Genomic DNA, 23,613 nt, shown 5'->3' with positions numbered 1-23,613 from the left:
GGTTTTAATCAATGTTTTTTATGAGCGTGTATACTAAAATGTATCAAATAGCTGATGGCAGAAGCGATATTGACAGCCTTCAACAGGTGCTTCAAGTGCTTAGTTATTTTTCCCACACGCTGTATCATTGTTCAGCACCCTGCTAGTTACATATATTAAGGTGAGTCTGTGCTCATGCTCTTACCTTATTCTTAGCACATCATAGCTTCAGAAACCAACATTGTGTCTATATAGCATACAACTGTGTTGTTAGCGCATGGTAACAGCATACTATCAACGTATGAACATATAAGAGTACTGGAGAAACATATGCATATGAGCATGTCGATATATCAACGTATGAACATATAAGAGTACTGGAGAAACATATGCATATGAGCATGTCAATATATCAATGTATGAACATATAAGAGTACCAGAGGAACATATGCATATGAGCATGTCGATATACCAACGTATGAACATATAAGAGTACTGGAGGAGCATCTGCATATGAGCATGTCGATATATCAACGCATGAACATATAAGAGTACTGGAGGAGCATATGCATATGAGCATGTCGATATATCAATGTATGAACACATAAGAGTACTGGGGGAGCATATGCATATGAGCATGTCGATATATCAATGTATGAACATATAAGAGTACTGGAGGAGCATATGCATATGAGCATGTCGATATATCAACGTATGAACATATAAGAGTACTGGAGGAACATATGCATATGAGCATGTCGATATACCAAAGTATGACCATATAAGAGTACTGGAGGAGCATATGCATATGAGCATGTCGATATATCAACGCATGAACATATAAGAGTACTGGAGGAGCATATGCATATGAGCATGTCGATATATCAACGTATGAACATATAAGAGTACTGGAGGAACATATGCATATGAGCATGTCGATATATCAACGTATGAACATATAAGAGTACCAGAGGAACATATGCATATGAGCATGTCGATATACCAACGTATGAACATATAAGAGTACCAGAGAAGCATATGCATATGAGCATGTCGATATATCAACATATGAACATATAAGAGTACTGGAAGAGCATATGCATATGAGCATGTCGATATATCAGCGTATGAACATATAAGAGTACTGGAGGAACATATGCATATGAGCATGTCGATATATCAACGTATGAACATATAAGAGTACTGGAGGAGCATATGCATATGAGCATGTCGATATATCAACATATGAACATACAAGAGTACTGGAAGAGCATATGCATATGAGCATGTCGATATATCAATTTATGAACATATAAGAGTACTGGAGGAACATATGCATATGAGCATGTCGATATATCAACGTATGAACATATAAGAGTACCAGAGGAGCATATGCATATGAGCATGCCGATATATCAATGTATGAACATATAAGATTACTGGAGGAGCATATGCATATGAGCATGTCGATATATCAATGTATGAACATATAAGAGTACTGGAGGAACATATGCATATGAACATGTCGATATATCAATATATGAACATATAAGAGTACTGGAGGAGCATATGCATATGAGCATGTCGATATATCAACGTATGAACATATGTAAGTGAATGTCTCATTATAACAATAGTAAAAAGTATTCAACTTGATATATTAAAAGATTCAACTGACCGTTTGCTCTACTTTTTGCTTTCAAAACAACTCAATTGTTTTAAAACCTCTAAAGAATCACAGGTAACAGTTACCACTCTGTATTTCAGACTTCAGACTATTCCAGACAGTCATAGTCTATTTCGTGACAAAGGCTGTGAGTCTAAATATGATTTATGGTAACTCAACCATGACATAATGAGCCATAGAAACCTTGCTAATTTAATCCTTTAGCAGCTCTTAAAGGAGAGGAGTAGGCGGTTCAGTCAAGCATTGCTGAGTATCCCATATAATTCGCAAGCTTTGGGCTTACGTAGACCAAATACTACAGAACGCTTGACAGAAGAGTGACTTTTTCTAGCGCATTATGAGCCAAGACCGTAACTAAGGTATGGTTTCTCAATTTCATTAAATTTGTGGTGTGAAATCTTTTGATTATCACACAAATTTTTAAATTTTTAATTTTTTCACACAACTCCTGGCACTTTTCTAGTCTAGAAAGAAAAAGGCTTCATAGTTGACAGTTTTTGTATTACTATTATTGTTCTTAGGCCTTATTATAAGCTTTGTCCTGAGAGTGCCACCAAAATTTGCTGGCATCGTCATATTCCCTTAGTGTGCTCTGAAGATGTTTGTCAGCACTTCCCTCTGCTCTCTACTAATAGTTTTAACATTTACTGGTACATATGATAGCTTCTCCATGTCATATGTATCAGTATCTCATCAGCATTCATTATTCTCTGTATCTGTTCCTTTAGCTTAGATTATTATTATTAGTGGTTTTATCACAGCTTAAGCAGGTGTTATTTTCTGTCATTGACCTAGTTTCACTAGGTTGGAATGGACAGGACCATCGTAAAGATATTAGCTAATCCTAACAGGGCTGTCTGTTGTACCAACTAATATTTCTTCACATTAACTCTCAGTAGAGCCATAATAATAATAGTAAAAATAATAGTAATAATAATAGTAATAATAATAATAGTAATAATTATAATAATAATATTATTATCATAATAATTATTACTATTAACTATAACCGTGCAGAAGCTGTATTGGAGAATAATAATAATAGTAATACTAATAATAATAGTAATAATAATAGTAATAATAATAATAATAGTAATAATAGTAATAATAATAGTAATAATAATAGTAATAATAATAGTAATAATAATAGTAATAATAATAATAATAATAGTAATAATAATAGTAATAATAATAATAATAGTAATAATAATAGTAATAATTATAATAATAGTAATAATAATAACTAGAAATTCCACTGTCATACAGCCCACGACCAAAGTGATATTGGAAAAAAGAAAGGGTACTGATTGTTGAGAAATGCAATATTAGCAGTCAAATGGCACTGCAGTGCAATAGGATAACTGCAATGGTAGCTGTAATGTACTGGGTGTGGGTGTTATTATATACAACAAACAGCAATAATGAAAGGAAAAGATTATATGTTTATATCTCTCCCCTGCAATAGAAGAAATGCAATATTGGCCAATATTAGGAGTAAAATGCACTGATATTATTAAAATAACCAATATTATTAATATAGTAATACAGTAATAATAGAAAACCGATGAGCAATTTTGTTTACATTTAAAAACGTCATAGCTAACAATATCAAAAAGTATCAAAAAGAATATCCAAACTTAGTAATAGTAATACAGTAATAATAGAAAACCAATGCACAATTTTGTTTACATTTTAAAACGTCATAGCTAACAATATCAAGAAGTATCAAGAATAATATCCAAACTTATAATTAAATATCGTAATCTCATAAGAATCGTTAGAAAAAAATATCATCGTCATTTCCTTTACTTACACTGCGTTGGACATCAGTTAGAATACCAAAGTACTCAAAAGTGTCTAAAATGTCAGATACGTTGAAATCGGCAAAAATGAAACAATTTCAGTACTCCTACGTTAATTACAGAAACCTTCGGCAATTCGACAATGCTATAGACTGGTGAAATGTGCACATTTTTGTGTGAACTGCGCACGACTTAATCGTTCTATTCCCTGTCGCTCGGCGTTTCAATTTCGGGTCTTAACTGTGATAAAAGTGAGGCTTAGCAAGTTTTAATAACGATTTTCGGCCTAATGAATCTATCTATTTGTGTATAATCCGATCAGATGGGTAAGTTTTAAGAGAATTTCGATAATTTACAAAGACTTGGTAACATATTTAAATAGGTTTGTATGTGTTTTGTATTGTTATTATACTTTAACTAATCTACAAAACGATGGTTACATTTGTTGATGAAATTTTGATACAAGGGTTAATCTCAATGTTGATGAATAAATTTCGTAATTTGTGTGCACATGCATTTTATCATAAAAACTCTCAAACTTCGCTTCCGCTCGTTTGGTCGTGGGATTAAAACATCTTTTGAAATAGTTCTGACAAGTAGGTTCCAGTAGCTTGAGAAGTAAATTGAGTTTGGAGATTAGAACACAGGCTTTCATATTTGTTAGAAACCTTGCTATATGTTAACCTCATCTGCTTAACAGACATGGCAGATGAAGAAAGAACTAATAACTCTGCAACTCCCACAACAGAAACCAACCAAGTCCAAACAGGGTCTTATACAAGGACTGAGTGGGTGGTGCTAGCAGCCTGCTTGACGGCACAGTTCCTTTCTAATGTCTGCGCATCTTTACCTGCGCCATTCTTGCCATATATGGTAAGTAGTTGTGACAGCATGTCTACGCCTCTCCACCTGTTCTATTCTTGCCTTATATAATAAGTAGTTGTGTCAACATGTCTACGCCTCTCCACCTCCTCCATTCTTACCTTATATGGTAACTAGTAGTGACAGCATGTCTAGGCCTCTCCACCTGCTCCATTTTTACCTTATATGGTCACTAGTAGATACAACATGACTACGCCTCTCTACATGTTCTATTCTTGCCGTATATGGTAAGTAATTGTGTCGTCTAGGAGATTCTCAGCCAATGTTTGTACTGTTGTTTAATGAGACAGCCATCTAACCCCTGTCTTGCTTATTGGTGGACCTACTAAGGCCTGCGGAAAAGTAAATATATTATTAGATAGTACATTAATATAATATTTTATTTCTGTTTGCTAAATTAATCGTGAAATTTAGTACACTTGTCTACCAGAAGACTTAAGGTATTAGCAGTTCAGAAATTAATAACTTGAACTCTATATTATTATTTTGTATAAACCTTGATTCATCCTCATACAAAAGAGTTGGTGGATGTAAAACATATTACAGCCATGCGCAGTAGTAGCTTGCCTCAACTCTCTACCACTAGACGAGACAGTCGGAATGTTGGCTCATCACCAACAGATGACATCCAAATACTTAAATTTGTTTCTATTCTAATAACTTGGTCAGAGTTATCACATGTTTGTAGAGTAGTAGTAGGGCATGTTTATCATTTGTTAATGAAATGAGAGTATTGGTGAGTCTTTCTTGTATGTATCATTCTAAAGCACTTTATTGTCATAGCTACAGGCAGTTTATCTTTTCCCTTGAAACTTGATGCACGAAGTGGCTGTGTAATGGGATTTTTTTGTTGAGACAAGCAACTTCCATATTTAATATCAATAACAAATCACTATAATCGTTATTTCATGATACATGTCTGTTCCAAGTTACTCTGATTGAATTATAAAAAGGTATTGATTAGACTGCCCGAAGGGGTGAAAGAGGTTGCCCCTGTAGTTCTTTTTCTTGAGCGTTATCCTATTTTATTGCCTTTATGGGGAAAATATCTTGACTCTCTACGCACGATGGAAAGGAAATTAGAAATGATGTAACAACCAGGTGTATGAGACGAGGATTTAGTTCTCCTCAGTCTCTCTCAGGATGTGTGCACAGATAATCTCCAACTTATAAACTAGGCTCTTACTTGCATTCTTTCAAAGAGTTATTAATGGAGCTGAAAAGTGCGGTGGCATTACGCCAAATGTGTTTGTATCCAAACATCCGATACATTAGTGATCAGGTCATGCGATTCTGGCTGGTTCGCTGCATAAGACGCCGGTTTTTTGGCTAGTTTGCCGCATAAAATGCCGCGCATTTTATGCGCGGCATTTTATGCTCAGAATGCTCAGAAAAAAATGTGCCGAAGTGATATCTCTATAGTGTCTATAGTTGGTATAGTCTCTATTCCGTCGGTTTTTTAAAGCTATAGACATCATAATTACACTTTCACTTGTTCTGAGCATTATAAACACGATCAAGCTTTTTCATTTGTAATCTTGAAACATCCTGGCAGTCAGATCACTTCAAACATCAAAAAGAGTTACAAATAATAGAAAAATACATAACAATACTTTCTGAAAAAATCTATTAAAATTTTGTGCAAGTTTATCTTTAACACATGTGTCAACACAGCATACAAAACTGAAGATACTAGGGCTAGGTCAAGGCTACGATCTATTATCAGCGCTTGTAACTGTTACATACATGTTAAATGCTGGTCAACAGCTAAAGCTGTGCAGCCCAAAGTGACTAACTTTGCAAGGGGAAGATAGACTAAACATGGGCACTCAGCCATTCTGGGCTTAGTAATATTTGGAGCAGCAACAATTCGGTTGTTGAGTCCTTCAGATCTCAAAATCATCATCTCTTTTGTAGTAACTTTACATCAGATCCTTTGACAAGCAAGAATATTGGCTACCAAACACAGTTTATGCCTGCCAATTGTATGTCATTGTTAAGCCTAGTTAACTCGGGTATGATATTCAGTGAAAGAATTGACGTGAAAAATGAACTCATCAGGCGTATTTTTAGGATGAGAGCCACAACGTGGGATCGAGTATAACTGGATGGATAATTGGCCTTCTTCCGCTAACTCAGATATTTGTATGTCCGCTCTATGGAAAACTGGTAAGTCAGAGCTCTCATCAAAAAAGTTAAGACTATTGCTAATTATCAATTTAGTGAGGACATGACAGAAGTAGCATTCATATCCAGTCAGATTCTGTCTTTTTTTTATTTTCTGGTAAAGAGTAAAATTGCAAAGATTAAGGTTTGGTAAACGCTATAAAAATTGTTGGAAGGTTCTTAAGCCCACCCAAACCGTAGTTACTACTACTACTTAGCATTGCAACCAAGTAACACGCTTTTTAACAGCTGATTGCATGGCTTAATCGCCTTGGTTGAGAGAGTTAGTTTAAAACAGTCATAAGAATTCAATAGTTATACGCATGCCTGCTCAAGCATTTTATCATGATCATATGATAGAAAGCATATGCACTAGAATTTGACAATGATAAGCGTACAAGCTAGAAATAGCCATACTAACAGCTCTCTACAGATTAATAGAGTTGTAAATTAGTGGTCAAGTATAAAGGTCCACTCGTATTTTTTAATCTTTAACTGAGGCCAGTGCCCTGTATTTGGATTTATGTTGCGAACTACTGAAGCGGTACCATGTCTCTCTTTCGCTGTTTTCAAACATAAATATTATCCATAGCAGTGAATCAGTCTTAGTTTTAACATGATTCTCTTTTAACCTTCCTGGATCTGCTGGTTTGGATCACCTACTTAAAACACTGCTTATTCTTATTTCATTAAGCAAAACTCTGTCAGCTACTAACTCTGTCGGCTACTAACTCTGTCGGCTACTGACTCTGTCGGCTACTAACTCTGTCGGCTTCTAACTCTATCAGCTACTAACTCTATCAGCTAATAACTCTATCAGCTACTAACTCTGTCAACTACTAACTCTATCAGCTACTAACTCTGTCAGCTAATAACTCTATCAGCTACTAACTCTATCAGCTACTAACTCTGTCAACTACTAACTCTATCGGCTACTAACTCTGTCGGCTACTAACTCTGTCAGCTACTGACTCTGTCGGCTACTAACTCTGTCGGCTACTAACTCTGTCGGCTACTAACTCTGTCAGCTACTAACTCTGTTAGCTACTAATTCTGTCAGCTACTAACACTACCAACGCTTCACCTGTCATACACTGGTAAGGTGGTGCCAGAGAATATACTCTCTGTCTTTCATACCGCCAGCTTTAACTGCTGACTAATGTAAAGATTTCTATTTCTTATTACTACAACTGTGGTACTGAGAACTGCTTGTAGAATTGGCAATCTTTACTATAATAAGAGCCGTGTCCATTCATCTAAAGCCACTATTGAAGGTTGAGAAAAAGTTACATCAAACAGAATTTGAACTCACGATATTAAGCTTTGTAATTGTTCTCATGGTATTACTTTAGAATAGTTGTGCACATACATATTCTCTGCACTTTATTGTCACACTTAAGGATATTTGAACACACCAGACTGGGAGGGTGCTAGAGCTATATATTATATAAATCTCCATGTTTGTCTGTCTAGGTATAGCAATAAAGTTTACGTTGTGCACTGGATTTCAACTTAAGATCTTCCAGTTTTGCAGGTTGTTGCAGAACTGGAATTATTGGATTACTGTCCAACTGGCTATACTACTAAATCAATTAGGCACATACTTATTATACATGCCAATATTTCATTGCAATCTGCTCAACACTGCAGCTAGCAGTGAGCATGAAACCATACCAGAAGAAAAATGGGTGTTCATACATGGAAGAAAAATGTTTAAACTCACATGGCCAACACTACTATTGCAATCAGTATAGAGCTGTATTAAGCTCTTTAGCCGGTACAATATAAATTACACAGAAATAAACACAGTACACAGAAATAAACAAAACACCTTCATTTAAAAGTTAGAATGGTAAATGTTGTATGTTGACTAAAAATAAATTTTCTTTGCAAAAACTTTTTATTAATCGAGCAATGCTGGATATTCATCTAATCACTAATACTTATGGAAATAGCTTTAAGATGTTCTACTTGCATACCACAGTTATTGAGGTACCATTGGCTATATGGTAGTTAAAATGCTAATGACAGGTAATACTTCTCCAGTTTCAAAATTCTCAGATGAGTAGGTGACTCAAATAGAAAAACTGAACAGTAGTCAGTATTTTCTGTGGTAGCATAAGAACAAGTCTCATTAATATATTTACTGCTGTACTTCTCTAGCATGAATAATAATAATAGCTCATAGCATCTGCCTGTATGTTTGTTCTAAAACTTCTTTCAGTTACTATAAAACGCTAGATGACTATATGTATTTTATATACAAATAATTATTATGATATAAACTGAATAACCTAAACCTGATCTGAACCTAAACCTCAGACGGGCTTGGTTAGTATAGTCCATTAAATTATAAGATAGATTTTTTGAAAAGTAAATATGAGAACTGTTTAATAGATTATGCAATTACTGTTAACATATATGAACATACGTTTATGTATTTTCTCATACATAAACTGAGTTTCTCTAGAATAAAAAATCTCGAGGGCTAGTTCACTTTTATATCTCTTTTTACTTAGCATTCAGGTGACAGTATAAGGGTTACTGATGGTCCACTATCAGCAGGGTCCACTATTAGCAGGGTCCACTATCAGCAGGGTCCACTATCAGCAAAGTCCACTATCAGCAGGGTCCACTATAAGCAGGGTCCACTATAAGCAGGGTCCACTATCAGCAGGGTCCACTATCAGCAGGGTCCACTATCAGCAGGGTCCACTATCAGCAGAGTCCACCATCAGCAGGGTCCACTATCAGCAGGGTCCACTATCAGCAGGGTCCATTATCAGCAGGGTCCATTATCAGCATGGTCTACTATCAGCAGGGTCCACTATCAGCAGGGTCCACTATCAGCAGGGTCCACTATCAGCAGGGTCCACTATCATCAGGGTTCACTGTTGATAGGCCACCACCATCAGTAGGCCCAACTGTCAACAGGCATTACTGTCAGCACGTATCACTGTCAGCAAGTATCACTATCAGCAGGCATCACTATCAGCAGGGCATCACTCTCAGCAGGGCATCACTGTTAGCAGTGCACCACTGTTAGCAGGGCATCACTGTTAGCAGGGCATCACTGTCAGCAGGGCATCACTGTCAGCAGGGCATCACTGTCAGCAGGGCCTCCCTGTCAGCAAGGCATCACTGTTAGCAGGACATCACTGTCAGCAGGGCATCACTGTCAGCAGGGCATCACTGTCAGCAGGGCCTCCCTGTCAGCAAGGCATCGCTGTTAGCAGGACATCACTGTTAGCAGGGCATCACCGGGCTCATACATTATGGTTTGATAGTGAGTCTTAAAGTTAAGGGTTAGAGATGACACAAATATGAGTCTTTGTAGATTTAAACCTTCATCTAAAAAGCTTAATTACACTGTGCTGCCGGCAGCAGTTGATCTTTGCCTTTAAAAACATTTTAAAAGAATATTTAAAAAATATGGTGTGACATAAAGATAAAAGTATTGGTGGTTTGAAAAATATGACTTGCAGTATCAACACAGATAATCTGGCAGCATCGAAGCAGATAATCTGGCAGCATCGATACAGATAATCTGGCAGCATCGATGCAGTTAGTTACTTGTCTATGACCTGCGCGGCCAGACCTGGGCCATTTCCAGCTAATATCATTAGGTACCAGCATTTTCTATTCCGCAAGTTATGTGCTTACCCGTACTTATTCCAGGAGTAAATATTTGATAAGAAGCATGCTAAATGCTGAGAAGCACCCATTGTACTGAAATGGATGGTACAAGCTTGGCTAGTCAGCCACGCTTGGCTGAGAATGATAAACATTTAGCATTAAAAACCACGGCTTTCAGAGTTTAGATGTAGTCTTTGCTAGACATCGGCATAACAGGTTATAACTGGTCTGGCAGGATATCTTCAGATGTCTGTTCCACTAATTACCCGGCTACAGAAGCGATAAATCATACCAGCGTGTGATATATTAGCACTCATCAGCATCTGAAGAATGTGAATAGGGCCGGAGGTATTAATACTAGCCAAAAATTAGAGGTTGACGACATAAACTAACCCTCTACTCCTGTTCTTTATTCAAAAACTTACCATGGTCATTACAGAATGAACACCAGTAACTAAGCAGTTCCTCAGCAACAAGCACAGCTGGTTATTCATATGTTTGATACCCGCCATTTTGTTGACATGGGACTGATATAACTAGCAACATCCTGTATCCTCTTACCGATGTCTACCACTAAAGGTTTTTTAAAATCCTATTGAAAAGGTTTTGCAATTTGTTGAAGGAAAATAATTTATCCATCTGTGAAACTAAATGTTGAATTGTCTACCTTGGCTGGCCAGCATGTTTAGCCGTTGCCGATTCCGCAAATTTATTTTTGCAACTGCTTCTACAATAGTTTAAGTAATACTACCTAAAATAATATTAAGTCATTTGCTTATCATATTTTTAGATTTACCGAAATAGTAAATTACATACTTTGCTTAAACATATATCCTTGTCAAACAACAAAAACTGATCAGCTCCAAGTGCAGCTGGCAGAAGAATGCAACAAGGTCTTTAATGTTAATATAAAATCCTTTTACAATGTTTTTATAGGCATTTATTGCCTAACTGTAGCGAATGATCTCTGTAACAAAGTGTTACAGTTTATCACCTAGAAAATATTTCTAATAAATGCAAGTTTCTATGGAAACCACTCACATGACTATCAAGATGATTGTCATGTGAGTGATCATGATTGTCACTAGTGGTGTGATCGGTAGTGTGTGATTGTGCTTAACAATAACAAACATAGTTCTAATATAAAATTATTCTCCAGTGAAATGAAGTTGCTAGTTGGTTCTATAATAATTTTCACTAATGATTAGGCTTTAGCAGCAGTGATTTAGTGGTTAACTCTATGGCTTATGATCAGTAGGTCAGTGGTTCGAGTTACAAAGGAAGCATTAGTGGTGATGGGAAACACAGCCAACCATAATTGCTACTGTTCTACACTAGTTACATGCCTGTAAAATTCTCCCATGAGCCAATGGTGTCCTTCTCACTGAGGTATCAGGCAATCACCAATCCTTGAGTTTAGTAAGTAAGTTTAGGCTTTGTTGTCACAGCAACTTTTCTAAATGAGGGTTTGTAGAATCGTTAGCTCAACTTTGTTATTAGCAGAATTCTTGACGTTACACAAGTATTAAAACAGCTTATAAACAGTTGCAGGTAATGTGGTTGCCTGCTACTTGCCATGAGCCTGCCATATTGCCAATGGCTAATTGGAGTAAGTTAGTATTGCTGAACTTACTAATATGAGCTGTGAGAGCAGGCATAAATTGATGTTGCATCATAGCACAGCGCCAGAGCGGTATGCGTATTTTCACCCACATAGCCACATATATCGCTCAATGAATCAATCAATCTCGCATAGCTCAATGGTTTAGCATATTTTCTCAAAGACGGGAGGTTCCGAGATCAAATCTGAAAAATTTTATTAGCTATAGCTGGACAGGCAGACATCCTAACAGATGACAAACTTTGAGATTTATATAGATAGGCCATGATGTAGAGTGTTGTTTTAAAGCATTGCTAATGTGAGCAGAAAGGAGTGCAACTGTAGCAATTTGTTATGCAAAATGGGTGCGAGCTTAAAATCTAATCTCTGCTTGGATTGAGTACAAACAGATGTTGGTGTCGACAAGAGCAATCGGATTAAGCAAAATTATTCTTTCATTCATTTTCACTCCTTTCAATTTTTCATCATTCATACCGGCTTCACCAGCAGCAACCCAAATATTTATCATTTCAAATTATCCTAAGTTATTTCAAGTCGTCTCTAGTAGTCTCTAGTCGTCTCCAGTCATCGCTAGTTGTATATAATCGTCTCTAAACATCTCTATTCGTTTCTACCTGGATAACAGATAGAGACTCCATCGGTTACTGTACCAGCGATACGGTAACTGATGGCAGCCTCCACTTGTCTCTCTTGTCCTTTCTCCTCCATCTTTTCATCACTTTGTCTCCTTTTGTATCATCTCTTCCTCTCTCTCCTCCCTCTCTACCATGTTTTTATAAAATAGCCTATCAAGAGAAAATAAAATAGCTACTTCTTAGGAACTTTCCTAGACTTTATTTTTGTTTTTCATTCAGGGGCTAATTCAAACACCTTGACGGCTGGTCAATATTAAGTACATTTTAAGTTAATCAACTTGGCTTCTTGCTGTGACAATAACATCACAAAATATTCACAGCAACAGTTATACATGTTTGTAGGAAAGAACCAAAATAGTAAATATTTGTCGATTCTTCGAGTCATTGCAGAGGTCAGTTAGTGGAAGAATTGATGGCTGTGTACTTTAAAGAGATTTTGTGAACTGTAATTTATGGAACTTAAAGTTCTAGAGTCTCTGCATTCATGCAAGTAGTTGCAAAGCAATGAATAATTTTAATATTTTGGTTAATTGGTAATTTTACAGTAGTGTGAAAAATAAATGGACTGCTCTAGAACCTTGACTAGCTTCCGTAAATATGTCCTTGTAGTTGCTAGGCAATGCTTTGACATCGCACCTATTATATATCAAAATGAAGCTCGGGATCTCTTTTATTAAAAAAATAAGTAAATTCAAAACTCATTTAAATTAGTTTACTGCTCAAAATGCAAACTTGAGCTGCTCCCTAGTACAAAAACTGAAAAGCAAGTATTTTAGGTAATGTAATAAGTTTATTATGGTTATAATTTATTAAATTTGCTATAGGTTACTGTCAACAAACTCTGTATAAGTTGGTGGACCTGAAAAGCCCATTGTGGTTGGTTTAGGATGCCTTTAGACTAAACATGTCATTAGTGATCCTTTTACAGTACACTGGCTCAAAAAACTGACATTTTTTTAAAAAAAACCCGACAGTTTTTAATGATGCAATATGTATTTAATATATAGTAGACATTCATGCATACATAACATTGCAGGTAGCGTATGTGAAGGTAAGGAGCATGCTTATAACTGGACTGTTTGTTTGCGGCAACTTCACAATATTTTTTGGCATGCTCGACTACTACCCACTGCCAGAAAGAGGAGACGATCAAATAGACACTTCCTATGTCGTGCTGGAGGTATCGCTGAGAATCATGCAATCTCTAGGCTCCGGTGCCATTCTTATAGCGGCTATGACCATGCTCACCACCACCTTCCCCACCAGAACTACGACTATTCTAGTAAGTCTTGACAAAGATTTAACAATTCTTATGTAACTGGCAGAAAGTGAAACGGTTTTCTTTATAGAGGAGTGTTATGATTCAAGTTGAAATAATGTTAGAGTGGACGAATAATGTTAGTGTTCAGGTGACTGTATAAAGTAGCCTGAGGAACTCTGTCAGAAGTTTAAAGTAGACAATTTGTGAGAAGATGAGGCTATAAAAACAAAGGAAAACTATAAAAAGTCTCCTGACTAAACTATCTATTTAGTTTATAATATTGAAGATTATCTGACGGGCAAGCTCAGAGAGATTGGACAACTACCAGTCAGCTGGCTCTATATTTTATTCTAGTTTCACTAGAAAAGCAAGACCTATGTATCACAAGCATAGGGTATTATCTATTGAATGTCTACAAGTTTTCATACTCGTGTAAAATGACCAAATAAGTAAGATTGTAATTTTGGTAGAGATATTGAGATTTGGCCATGGTTGTTGCCATGTCTGTGTGAGCCCATGTTTATGTGAGTCCACGTCAATGTGAGTTCACATGGATGGGAGTCTACATCAATGCGGATCCACATTGACTTACTAGTCACGTCGATACTTGCATAAAATTTAATTTTCTGAGGGATTGCCAGTTAGCTTAGCCAATGCTTCATTTATAGTAGTTTAGAACCCAAATCTATAATTTTCAAAGAGATGTCGGATAGCAGAGACTGCTGGCATTCAGGGCCAGCAAAATCAAACGCTGTTTTTCATGTTTGAAATCTTGACCACTGGTTGGCTAATACATGCGGCTCTCTGGTTGAATTGGTTAAAACCCAATTCTTCTTCATGATGTTAGTCTATCGTTACATCTTCTATCCCCGCTACAAGTTTGACTTTTATCATTTATTATATATATCCTAGTTATGACTGTAATTAATAGGTCTACAAGTAATCTTTAATCCGGGAGCTCACGAAAACTATTTTGTAGGAATCTCTACATTCCTCTTTCACACTAGTCACAGCATGTATCTAATTCTGAATAATTTGCACAGAGAGGCCAAGATTCCTTTTGTTGATCTATCCAACTCAACACAGCTAGTTTTAAGATTTACCGATTTGTTGTTCATGAAATCACGATTCTAGCAGCTTTCGCAACTTATATAGTCCAAGACACATAACTCGACACGCAAGAAAAATACTCACGCGATTCAACATAGTAAATGCGATGCAATTGATTATTTTGTGCTAAAGATGGCAACTCTTTTTGCAACGGCACTTTTGCTACTAAAAAGAAATTGTTATCAAAAAGAAACAATTTGTAGCCATGCTGTCCAAACATTAAAAACCAACAACAGCGCAATTTAGGCCGTCGCATCGTACGTACTATGTTGAGTTGCGCTGATACCTTTATTGTGTGTCGTAATAAATGTTTTAGACTACCAATCACAAAAACTGCTAAAATCGCGATCGCTAATAATTGGTTTAACTAATTAAAAGCGTTTCGTCGACGATTTCGGTGTACATGCACGGCTCTGACAATTCTGTGAATTTCATTCGAATATTTCTGTGTCTTTCATTCATTTCGTGATTTCGGTCGGAACCAACGAAAAAATTGTCACGTGTGGCTGTACCTTAATGGTGTTACTGCCAGTGGCGTCGGGAGGGGGGAGGATAAACTACCACCGATTTAAGGAATTAAGTCTGGTTCCCTCTTGATCACTTATGCCCCATCATTAACTACACATGCATATGCAGGGGGTTTTAGTGTCGAGTCACTGAAGTGATAGATCTGAAATTCATGGCCTCTGAAATCGACAACCCTCGTGATCTAACTCTGGGTCTTATGGTGCTTAGCTAACTGCTGCTATCGATGGAGAACTGTTCTGTCGATATAGCAGCACTCCAAGATATGCTTTTCAGAAGTTCGTACCTTTCACTTGTTTGGTGGTTTAGATGGAGAGTTAAGTTTTTATAATTCAAGGTCTTCTGCGCAGAATAATTTTATCTCAAGCATTAGAACACTTTCTGCAATGTTTGACAATCTACCATCTGAGACTCAACTCTGAGCAGATGGCATACTCCTCATTTCTGCTTGTCCCAAATCTCCATGCCAAAGTTGAAGATTTTTTTTTACAAACATTTCAAAGAGATGTTCATCAGCCCTTAGAATGACCGTATTATACTTGTTGAAAACTCTCTGACTGGAAAAATCAGTTGCAGGGTCTCAGAAAGTTCTAAATAAAAACATTGAATGAAAACGGCCAGCGCCTCATTGAACAAATTTTCTGATGCCATCTAAGATCTTCTTACGGGTGCCAATGACCAAGTAGTGTATTAAGTATAAGCATATTATATAATTATATAAGTGCTATATAACTATTATGTAATAATTATATAAATATTATATAACTATATTATAGCTATATAAGTATTATATAACTATATAATCATACAAATATTATATATCAAGTAAAGGTATTATATCAGTATACTCATGTTATACGCAAGTGCACTAAGTATAGTAAAAGAAGCCAATGAAAGAAGGTATGCAACAAATGAACCAATCACAGTGCAGATTGTGATACCAACAATAACATCCTAGTCTCCAGCATGGTGCTCCAACCAAAGCCTTACCAGAAAAGACTAGACAAGTCTTTAAAAGTGGACCTATCGAATCCGAATGTGCCCATCAAATGTGAGGAGTTGTGTCACTCCGTATAGAAACAGCTCACAACGATCACAGAGAACTGTCACACATTCAACGAAGTGTTACAATATTATAAAGAAAACGATTTGATTCTGCTGTTGATGCCTTCCAAAGACAAGTTAAGAAAAAATATTCACAGTTTGCTGCCTCACTCCCAGATATTCAGTCAGTCTTGAACAATTGTTTCTTTTTTTAATTATAAATTTCATTATTGTGATTTATTCCCTCTCCTCTGCATGTATGCCCCTTTATTCTAAACCAGAATAATCCTGAAACTGCATATCCTGTAATCCTCTGCGCGTGGAACTTGGCACAGGAGCAATTAAGGCTGAATGCTGTTCCTAACACCACCAATGTTCCTTCTGTGATTTGAACCTGTGACCTACTGATTATATGCCAGCGTACTAACCGCTGCACCACGGCTGAAAAAATTATTAAAAAATAGAAAAACGCCGAGCGATGCTCTCCTATAAAAAACCAACACAGAAAAATAAGGAATACCACAAACAATGCCATACGTAAAACCCACCAAATTACTAGAGAGTACATAAAAAATGTTTCGATTCAATCTGCTCCTCGATTGAACCGTCTCATAATTTGAGTTATAATTGAGGAGTATATTCTGTTATAAAGGTGGCTTTCAGACATCTACCTAATCACCTGGTATTCTCAAAAGCAAATAAGGTACAACCATCACTGACATAACTAAAAAAATTAGACCGATGAAATAGACCTTGTGCCAACTTGTACAACAATGGCATCAAACCCCTCTCTAGAAGAGTCATGAAAGTGATATCTGCTCTTCTAACAAAGCAGTGAGGGATGATGAAGCTTTTAAAGTAATTGCATTCACAAATAGATCTGGCACTTCTGGGTTTAAAAAACTACCTTCAGAGAAACCTGTTCAAATATAAAGATTGTCAGAAAAGCTGTAATAGTTATCAAGATATCACCACTATTGTAACTAGAAAGTTATGGCTGGTTTACTTTTTCATGGCTCCAACAACTTACTTCGTGTTGCCATGGATAGTTTCCGGAAAACGGTACCAAAGTAGTTCGTTGCCTGCGACTTAGATTCAAAGATGTCTTAAAATGAGATCTGAAAGATTAAAGTTGATCCAAATCAGTGGACAGAATTATTAAAAACAAATACAAAAAAACAAGGCGAGGCAACCTCCACTTGTGGAAATGAACAGATGAGGTTATAAATTTTAAGAAACTGAAAAAAATGTTACAACTCTCGCCTCAGTCCAATCTCTATCATTGTCGGCCACCACAGACGCAAGCCTTAAATGAACGAGTCTTTACTTGCTCCAGCGCCACAGAAGTGCATGTGAAAAGCAATTACCTGGTATAAGTAAACAGGTTCCAGATTCATACCTCTACATCAGTACAACCTTTGACAGCCGGAAACATCTCTCCTCATGTACAGTACATGAAAATTAATTACGGAAAACACCAGCTCCTTCATTTGTAATATTGCCAGTCTTTGAATAGCCTTCTCATCCTCAAGCTATGAGAAGTATCTGTTGATCATAGCTTAGCTAGCTATACCATCGGTCTTTTTGGAACCTCTTCTATTGATAGGAGTTGTTTTCTCTGTCCTTATATGTGTACTTGATTTGCTGTATAGCCTGTGATGTTATATTAATCTATTAATGTTATGTTCTTCATAAAATATCTGCTCTGTAAAATTCAGAGGTTCATACGGAAGGGAGTTGGCTCCTCCACCTACGAATATGCCAATTTTTGAATAGCCTTCTCTTCCTCAAGCTACGAGGAGAGCTTGTTGATTTCAGCCTAGTGAGCTGCACCATTAATCATTTTCAAAATCTCTATTGACAGGAGTTGTGCTCTCTCCTTATAGCATTTGACTATACCATGAGTATTTGATTTGCTGTATAATGTGTAATGTTGTATTAATCCTTTAATGGTACGTCACATGTAAAACATTTGCTATGTAAATCTCTGAGCTTGATAAAATCCATTGGTTTTTTAGAGCTACTCTCAGATGGCTGTTGGACTGGGATACATGGTTGGGCCAGCTATTGGTAGCGGATTGTTTGCGGTGACTTTTAAATCTTTACTATCAAATCATCAATATTGCAAATGTTGTCGTGCTTCCAAGCTGAATGTTGATAATTTTTAGAGGATATTGTTAAACTCTTACGGTAGACTTTGACTAACATAAAAATTTCATTGATTAGACTTGCAGAGTAATGACAGTGTCTATTTCTGTTAATAGTCAATATTGTAGATTGTTTTGATTACTGAAAGTTGCAGTTTTTTGTAGTAGCAGTAGCCAATGAACTGACTGAAGAGGAAGCACAAATAATCAGCACAGAACAGCCGTATTGTTTTAAGATGTTTAGATGTTTCTACTATGTCTAGGATGTTTAGAAATACTTGTTTAAGAATATATTACTAACAGAATATGTGGCAACATACTGAAAGTCATGTACCATATAAAAATGTTTGATAACAGAATTTTCAACAGAAAAAAATCCTCGCGATAACGTCGTTGACATAATTTTTAATCATTTTTATGCTTGTCGTAGATGGCTGTTCAAAGATTTGTTGCATGCAATAGCAACACAATTTTTTATTAATTTCAAAGGCTAGCCGAAGAAATTATGACTGCATAATGAAGTATTCCATTAAACTCAACAGATTATTTCTCATAGCAGCATGTTAATAAGATCATGCTAAAGAGTATGTAACCTCAAGCAAAGTGTTCAACCCGCTTCATCCAAAGTAACATGGCTGCTACAAATACATGTACTGTGAGAAACCTAATCTTCCACTGCTAAATGGTAGTTGCCTAGACATAGAGAATTAGAAGTGTTCAAGTCTAGAAAATTCTGCAGGACAGTGTGTGTGTGCGTGTGTGTGTGCGTGTGTGCGTGTGTGTGTGCGTGTGTGTGTGCGTGTGTGCGTGTGTGTGTGCGTGCGTGTGTGCGTGTGTGTGTGTGTGCGTGTGTGCGTGTGTGTGTGCGTGCGTGTGTGCGTGCGTGTGTGCGTGTGTGTGTGTGCGTGTGTGCGTGTGTGCGTGTGTGCGTGTGTGTGTGCGTGCGTGTGTGCGTGTGTGTGTGCGTGTGTGTGTGCGTGCGTGTGTGCGTGTGTGTGTGCGTGCGTGTGTGCGTGTGTGCGTGTGTGTAGAAACACATGCTTTCTAAAGCTTAGCTGTTAGAAAGCGTGTGAATTTTTTTATTATGGAGTTTTTGGCGATCAATGTATAGCCAATCTTGATAAACCCAGAGCTGCAGAAACTATATTTAACTACTTTTCCTTGTAGGCTGGCCAGTTTGTGACTGTTTTTGCTGGTGTTGGATTTATATTGGTGACTATTGCCATTATTTCCTGGTTCGCTCTTCCAAAAGAAGGTAACAAATATTCACATCATCTCTTGCAGTACAATAATACCATTAGGCTGTTGACAGAAAAACAACATCATTCGATCTCTGTATTAAATCTATTGAGATCTATTAAGTCTATTAAATTGTATCAGTCTCTCAATCTATATAACTGAGTCCCTATATGGAGATGAATTTATTTAGTTTATATCGTTTAAAGCCATGGTATGCTCTAAGACTAAAAGGTGTAACACTTGGCATAGTCCTTAGACTAGCTTAATAAAAGAGATTGCAACTTCTGGTAAAACTTTATTTTTATATCTAGTACTTCTCAGAAGTATGATCCTTTCACCGCTAGTCTTTTTGCAGATGACCAAGCAGTGGTATTGCAAAACCTGTCATATTTACAGCTGATGTCAGATTACAAGACAACACCAGTACGGTTTCTTACAAAACAGTCCTCTCCGATGTGAACACAATCTCTGCTTTAATACTCACGGCTTTTGTTGGTACCTTGTTCTCTTGCATAGAGCCTATTCTGGAGCCAGAACTTCGTGAACAGGTTATAAACTATGGAAGTACATAGACTTCTCACATGCAAAAATAAGCAATAAACAAAGTAAATTCTGTCGAGTGTAAGTGTAGGCCAGTCTAAGAAGTGAATGTTGTTGTTTGGAAAGCCTATACACGTACATACATGTATTCATAACTGAACAACCATGAGATGGTTTCACGGAAAATCGTAAACAAAAATTCCTAAATGCAGAAGATCATTTTGTCGAACTTTTAGACATGTAAATCTAATGATTGGGCAAAGCTTCTAACTACACACTGAGGTCTTTTGATTGAATAAACCAACTCCTTCCTTTGTTGCTACATCAAAACGACCACCTTCAGCATTTTGATCAAACTAGAGGAATTCGTTTTAGGGAAACTCTCCATTTTTTCAGGTTTTCGATAACTTCAGTCAAACATAATGCAGACTCTGTATTATATTTGACTGAAGTTATCGAAGTTATATTAAATTCAAAGACTCTGTATTACAGAGTCTTTGAATTTAATATGTGAGCTGCGTAAGATTTCTCAAGAATCTGTAAAACCTATAGAACAGTGTTCTGTAATGATATGCGCTCTGTAACACGGTATTGTACTTTTATATTGCTGACTGTAGCCACATCTGCTTTTCATTGTGACATACTAAACAACCATAGAGAAAAAAAATTTTCTCTGTTATATTTGCAGTATGGATTATCTGTAAAGATCAGCGCAATAATTTTTGTGATAAATGGTCTGACATATACAGCATCTGCTCCAGTTGTTGGTAAAATACTGGATAGCTGGGTAAGTTTGTACATACATACATGTATGTAAGTCTTTATCTATTCAAATTCAGTTTTACAAATTGCTTGGTAATGATTACACAACTGTTTACTAGATTGACAAGTAGGTCTTGTCAATGTTATTGTGTGGTGCAGCTTCTTTGATAACATACATATATTAGCAGTGGTAATAGGCCATAAATGCTTTGATAACATACATATATTATCAGTGGTAATAGGCCATAAATACTTTGATAACATACATATATTAGCAGTGGTAATAGGCCATAAATGCTCTGATAACATACATATATTAGCAGTGGTAATAGACCATAAATACTTTGATAACATACATATATTAGCAGTGGTAATAGGCCATAAATGCTTTTTTAAATAATGTCAAATATATAATCAATGTTTAAGTTCATGATAGCAAACTGTATATTTATAAGTTTTGTGCAAGAGATAAGATAAGTACATGAGCAATTTTCAATAGTATTCCTAATATCTCAAAATATTGTACTTATGAAAGTTATTGCTTTTTTACTCTATATGCAGCTCACATAAGTTAAGCGTATATACATGTAGATGTATCTTGAGCCTATACTGAAGACATCGCTTTATGTGGTTTTACTTGAACAGGTAAGCTCTGGTGAAACAAAAAAGTTCAGGTGAAACAAAAAAGTTCAGGTGAAACAAAGTCATATTTAGTAGGAGTTGTAACCTGTAATCATGTTATTGCCTGTCATCCATATTCAATTACTCAATAACTCATTTATAACAATAAACAACAAAAGTTCTCTGTCAACTTGCGTAGTACACTTAACAAGGTTATGTCTGATCTCTTTCAGTCTTGGCTGAACTCACTTCATCTAATGGTTGCCGGTTTCCTGTTAAATACTATAAACTTCCTGTTCATGGGACCCTCTCCAATTTTGGTTGGTCTTTACAGGTAAGCAGGTGTCTTTATGTTCATGGTACCTCTCTAATACTAAATGATCTCTATAGGTAGGCAAATGTCTTTGTTGTTGAACCCCCTCTAAAACTAGTCGACCTCAGGTACCTACATTTTGCTGATGGTACCTTTTCTAATACAGCTGTTCTCTCTGGCATTTACTGTCTAAATTTAGACCAATGTAAAAATGCGTTTCATTTCTTCAGTATTCCTAATATCTCAAAATATTGTACTTATGGAAGTTATTGCTTTTTTACACATTATGCAAGATTTCAGATTTCAAGATTATTTAAATGCTGCTCAATATAACTGAAAAGGCTTTAAATTCATTTTTTGCTTGTGCCAATGTTATTCAGTTGGCACATAGGTAAACAAGTTTCAATGCTTATACCAATAAAAATAATTTTACACACAATTCACTTGCTGTCTAGTTTTTTGATATCACTACTGGTAAAATTATCATTGTAAATGTTCTAGCATGGCTGACACAACATGCTCGACAAAAGAGTACGCTAGCTAGAATGGAGTCAACTTTAGCTAATGGTTACAGTTGTCCAGCCTTTGGCATTGTAAATCAAATTACAACCTTTATGCGTCAAGTAGTCACACAGTTTATACTGAGATCGCGAAGAAAAATGATGAAAATTTGATAGCGAACTCATTGACGTGTAGCTTATGATGTCATGTGTGGCTTTATCTTTCAGACCACTCTGGCTCATGCTATTATGTCTTGCCATTATGGGAGTTACGATATCATTTGTGCTTGTGCCCTCTTTAGATCTACTCTCATTCAACAGCTCCAAATCGTAAGTATAGTTAAAATTGGGTAAATGTGCATAAGCTAAAAGTGTAAGCTACAGTATACCATATGTATGCACTGATAGTACATTGTAAAATCTTTCAACATTTGTGCTGTATCACAAATTCGACAGAGAATATGTGCAGACAAAGTTTACATGTGGTTTCAGAGAGACAGAATTTGATGCAGCAAAAGACAAGGCCATAAAAGCGATGTTGTCTGGTCTATGGTCCAGCGCCTATGCACTAGGGTAAGTCTTAAAATCTTAGTTCTAAAGTAAAATCATTAAATGTTTTCATATCACTCATCAAATATCTGAGAGCATGAATTTTTTGCAGCAGGCTATCTCCAATTGTTCCCTCGAATCTAATATTTTAAATTTATTTTCTAGGGATTTCCTTGGACCAACATATTCAGGAATAATGACTCAGTATTTTGGATTCGCTTGTACAATGACCTCCATGGCATTAGCCTGTTTCCTGGCAGCAATTCTTATCATCCTCATTAAGATTTGTAACCGACGAAGAACTGATGGGGAAACCGAGCCTCTAATACCGTAACAAGTAGCTCCTCGTACAGATTCCTCCGCATATGATTGTGCTAAAAATTCCGTTCACTCTATGCTACATTTAGAGCCTTCTATGAATATGAACTATTTACTGTACATTTTTATATATACATATATAGATGTAAATTATTTATAAATAGCGAAAAACACCAGTATTGTATAAGCAAAAGAAAATAAAAATCTAAAAGCTATCTCTCTTGCTAAGAAGCTAATGGCAGAAAGACTACATATAAGTTGACGAAGCAACCACAA

General features: G+C 36.3%; 1 protein-coding gene across 1 annotated transcript; it reads left to right on the top strand.

The window, feature by feature from the left end:
* The first annotated feature begins 1,881 nt into the window (after positions 1 to 1,881).
* On the top strand, positions 1,882 to 23,464 carry LOC137394622 (MFS-type transporter SLC18B1-like). The gene is made up of 12 exons (XM_068081365.1): positions 1,882 to 2,025; positions 4,169 to 4,341; positions 6,424 to 6,519; positions 13,445 to 13,690; positions 18,367 to 18,435; positions 19,663 to 19,750; positions 20,131 to 20,282; positions 20,963 to 21,061; positions 21,891 to 21,991; positions 22,699 to 22,800; positions 22,963 to 23,043; positions 23,185 to 23,464. The coding sequence occupies exons 2-12, from the start codon at positions 4,171 to 4,173 to the stop codon at positions 23,351 to 23,353; spliced, it is 1,374 nt and encodes a 457-aa protein (XP_067937466.1). The 5' UTR covers positions 1,882 to 2,025; positions 4,169 to 4,170; the 3' UTR covers positions 23,354 to 23,464.
* Positions 23,465 to 23,613: the final 149 nt, after the last annotated feature.

The sequence above is a fragment of the Watersipora subatra genome, chromosome 4, assembly GCF_963576615.1.
Source record: "Watersipora subatra chromosome 4, tzWatSuba1.1, whole genome shotgun sequence".
NCBI lineage: Eukaryota > Metazoa > Bryozoa > Gymnolaemata > Cheilostomatida > Watersiporidae > Watersipora > Watersipora subatra.
The sequence above is the reverse complement of the archived record's forward strand: the minus strand, read 5'-3'. Positions and strand labels throughout refer to the sequence as shown.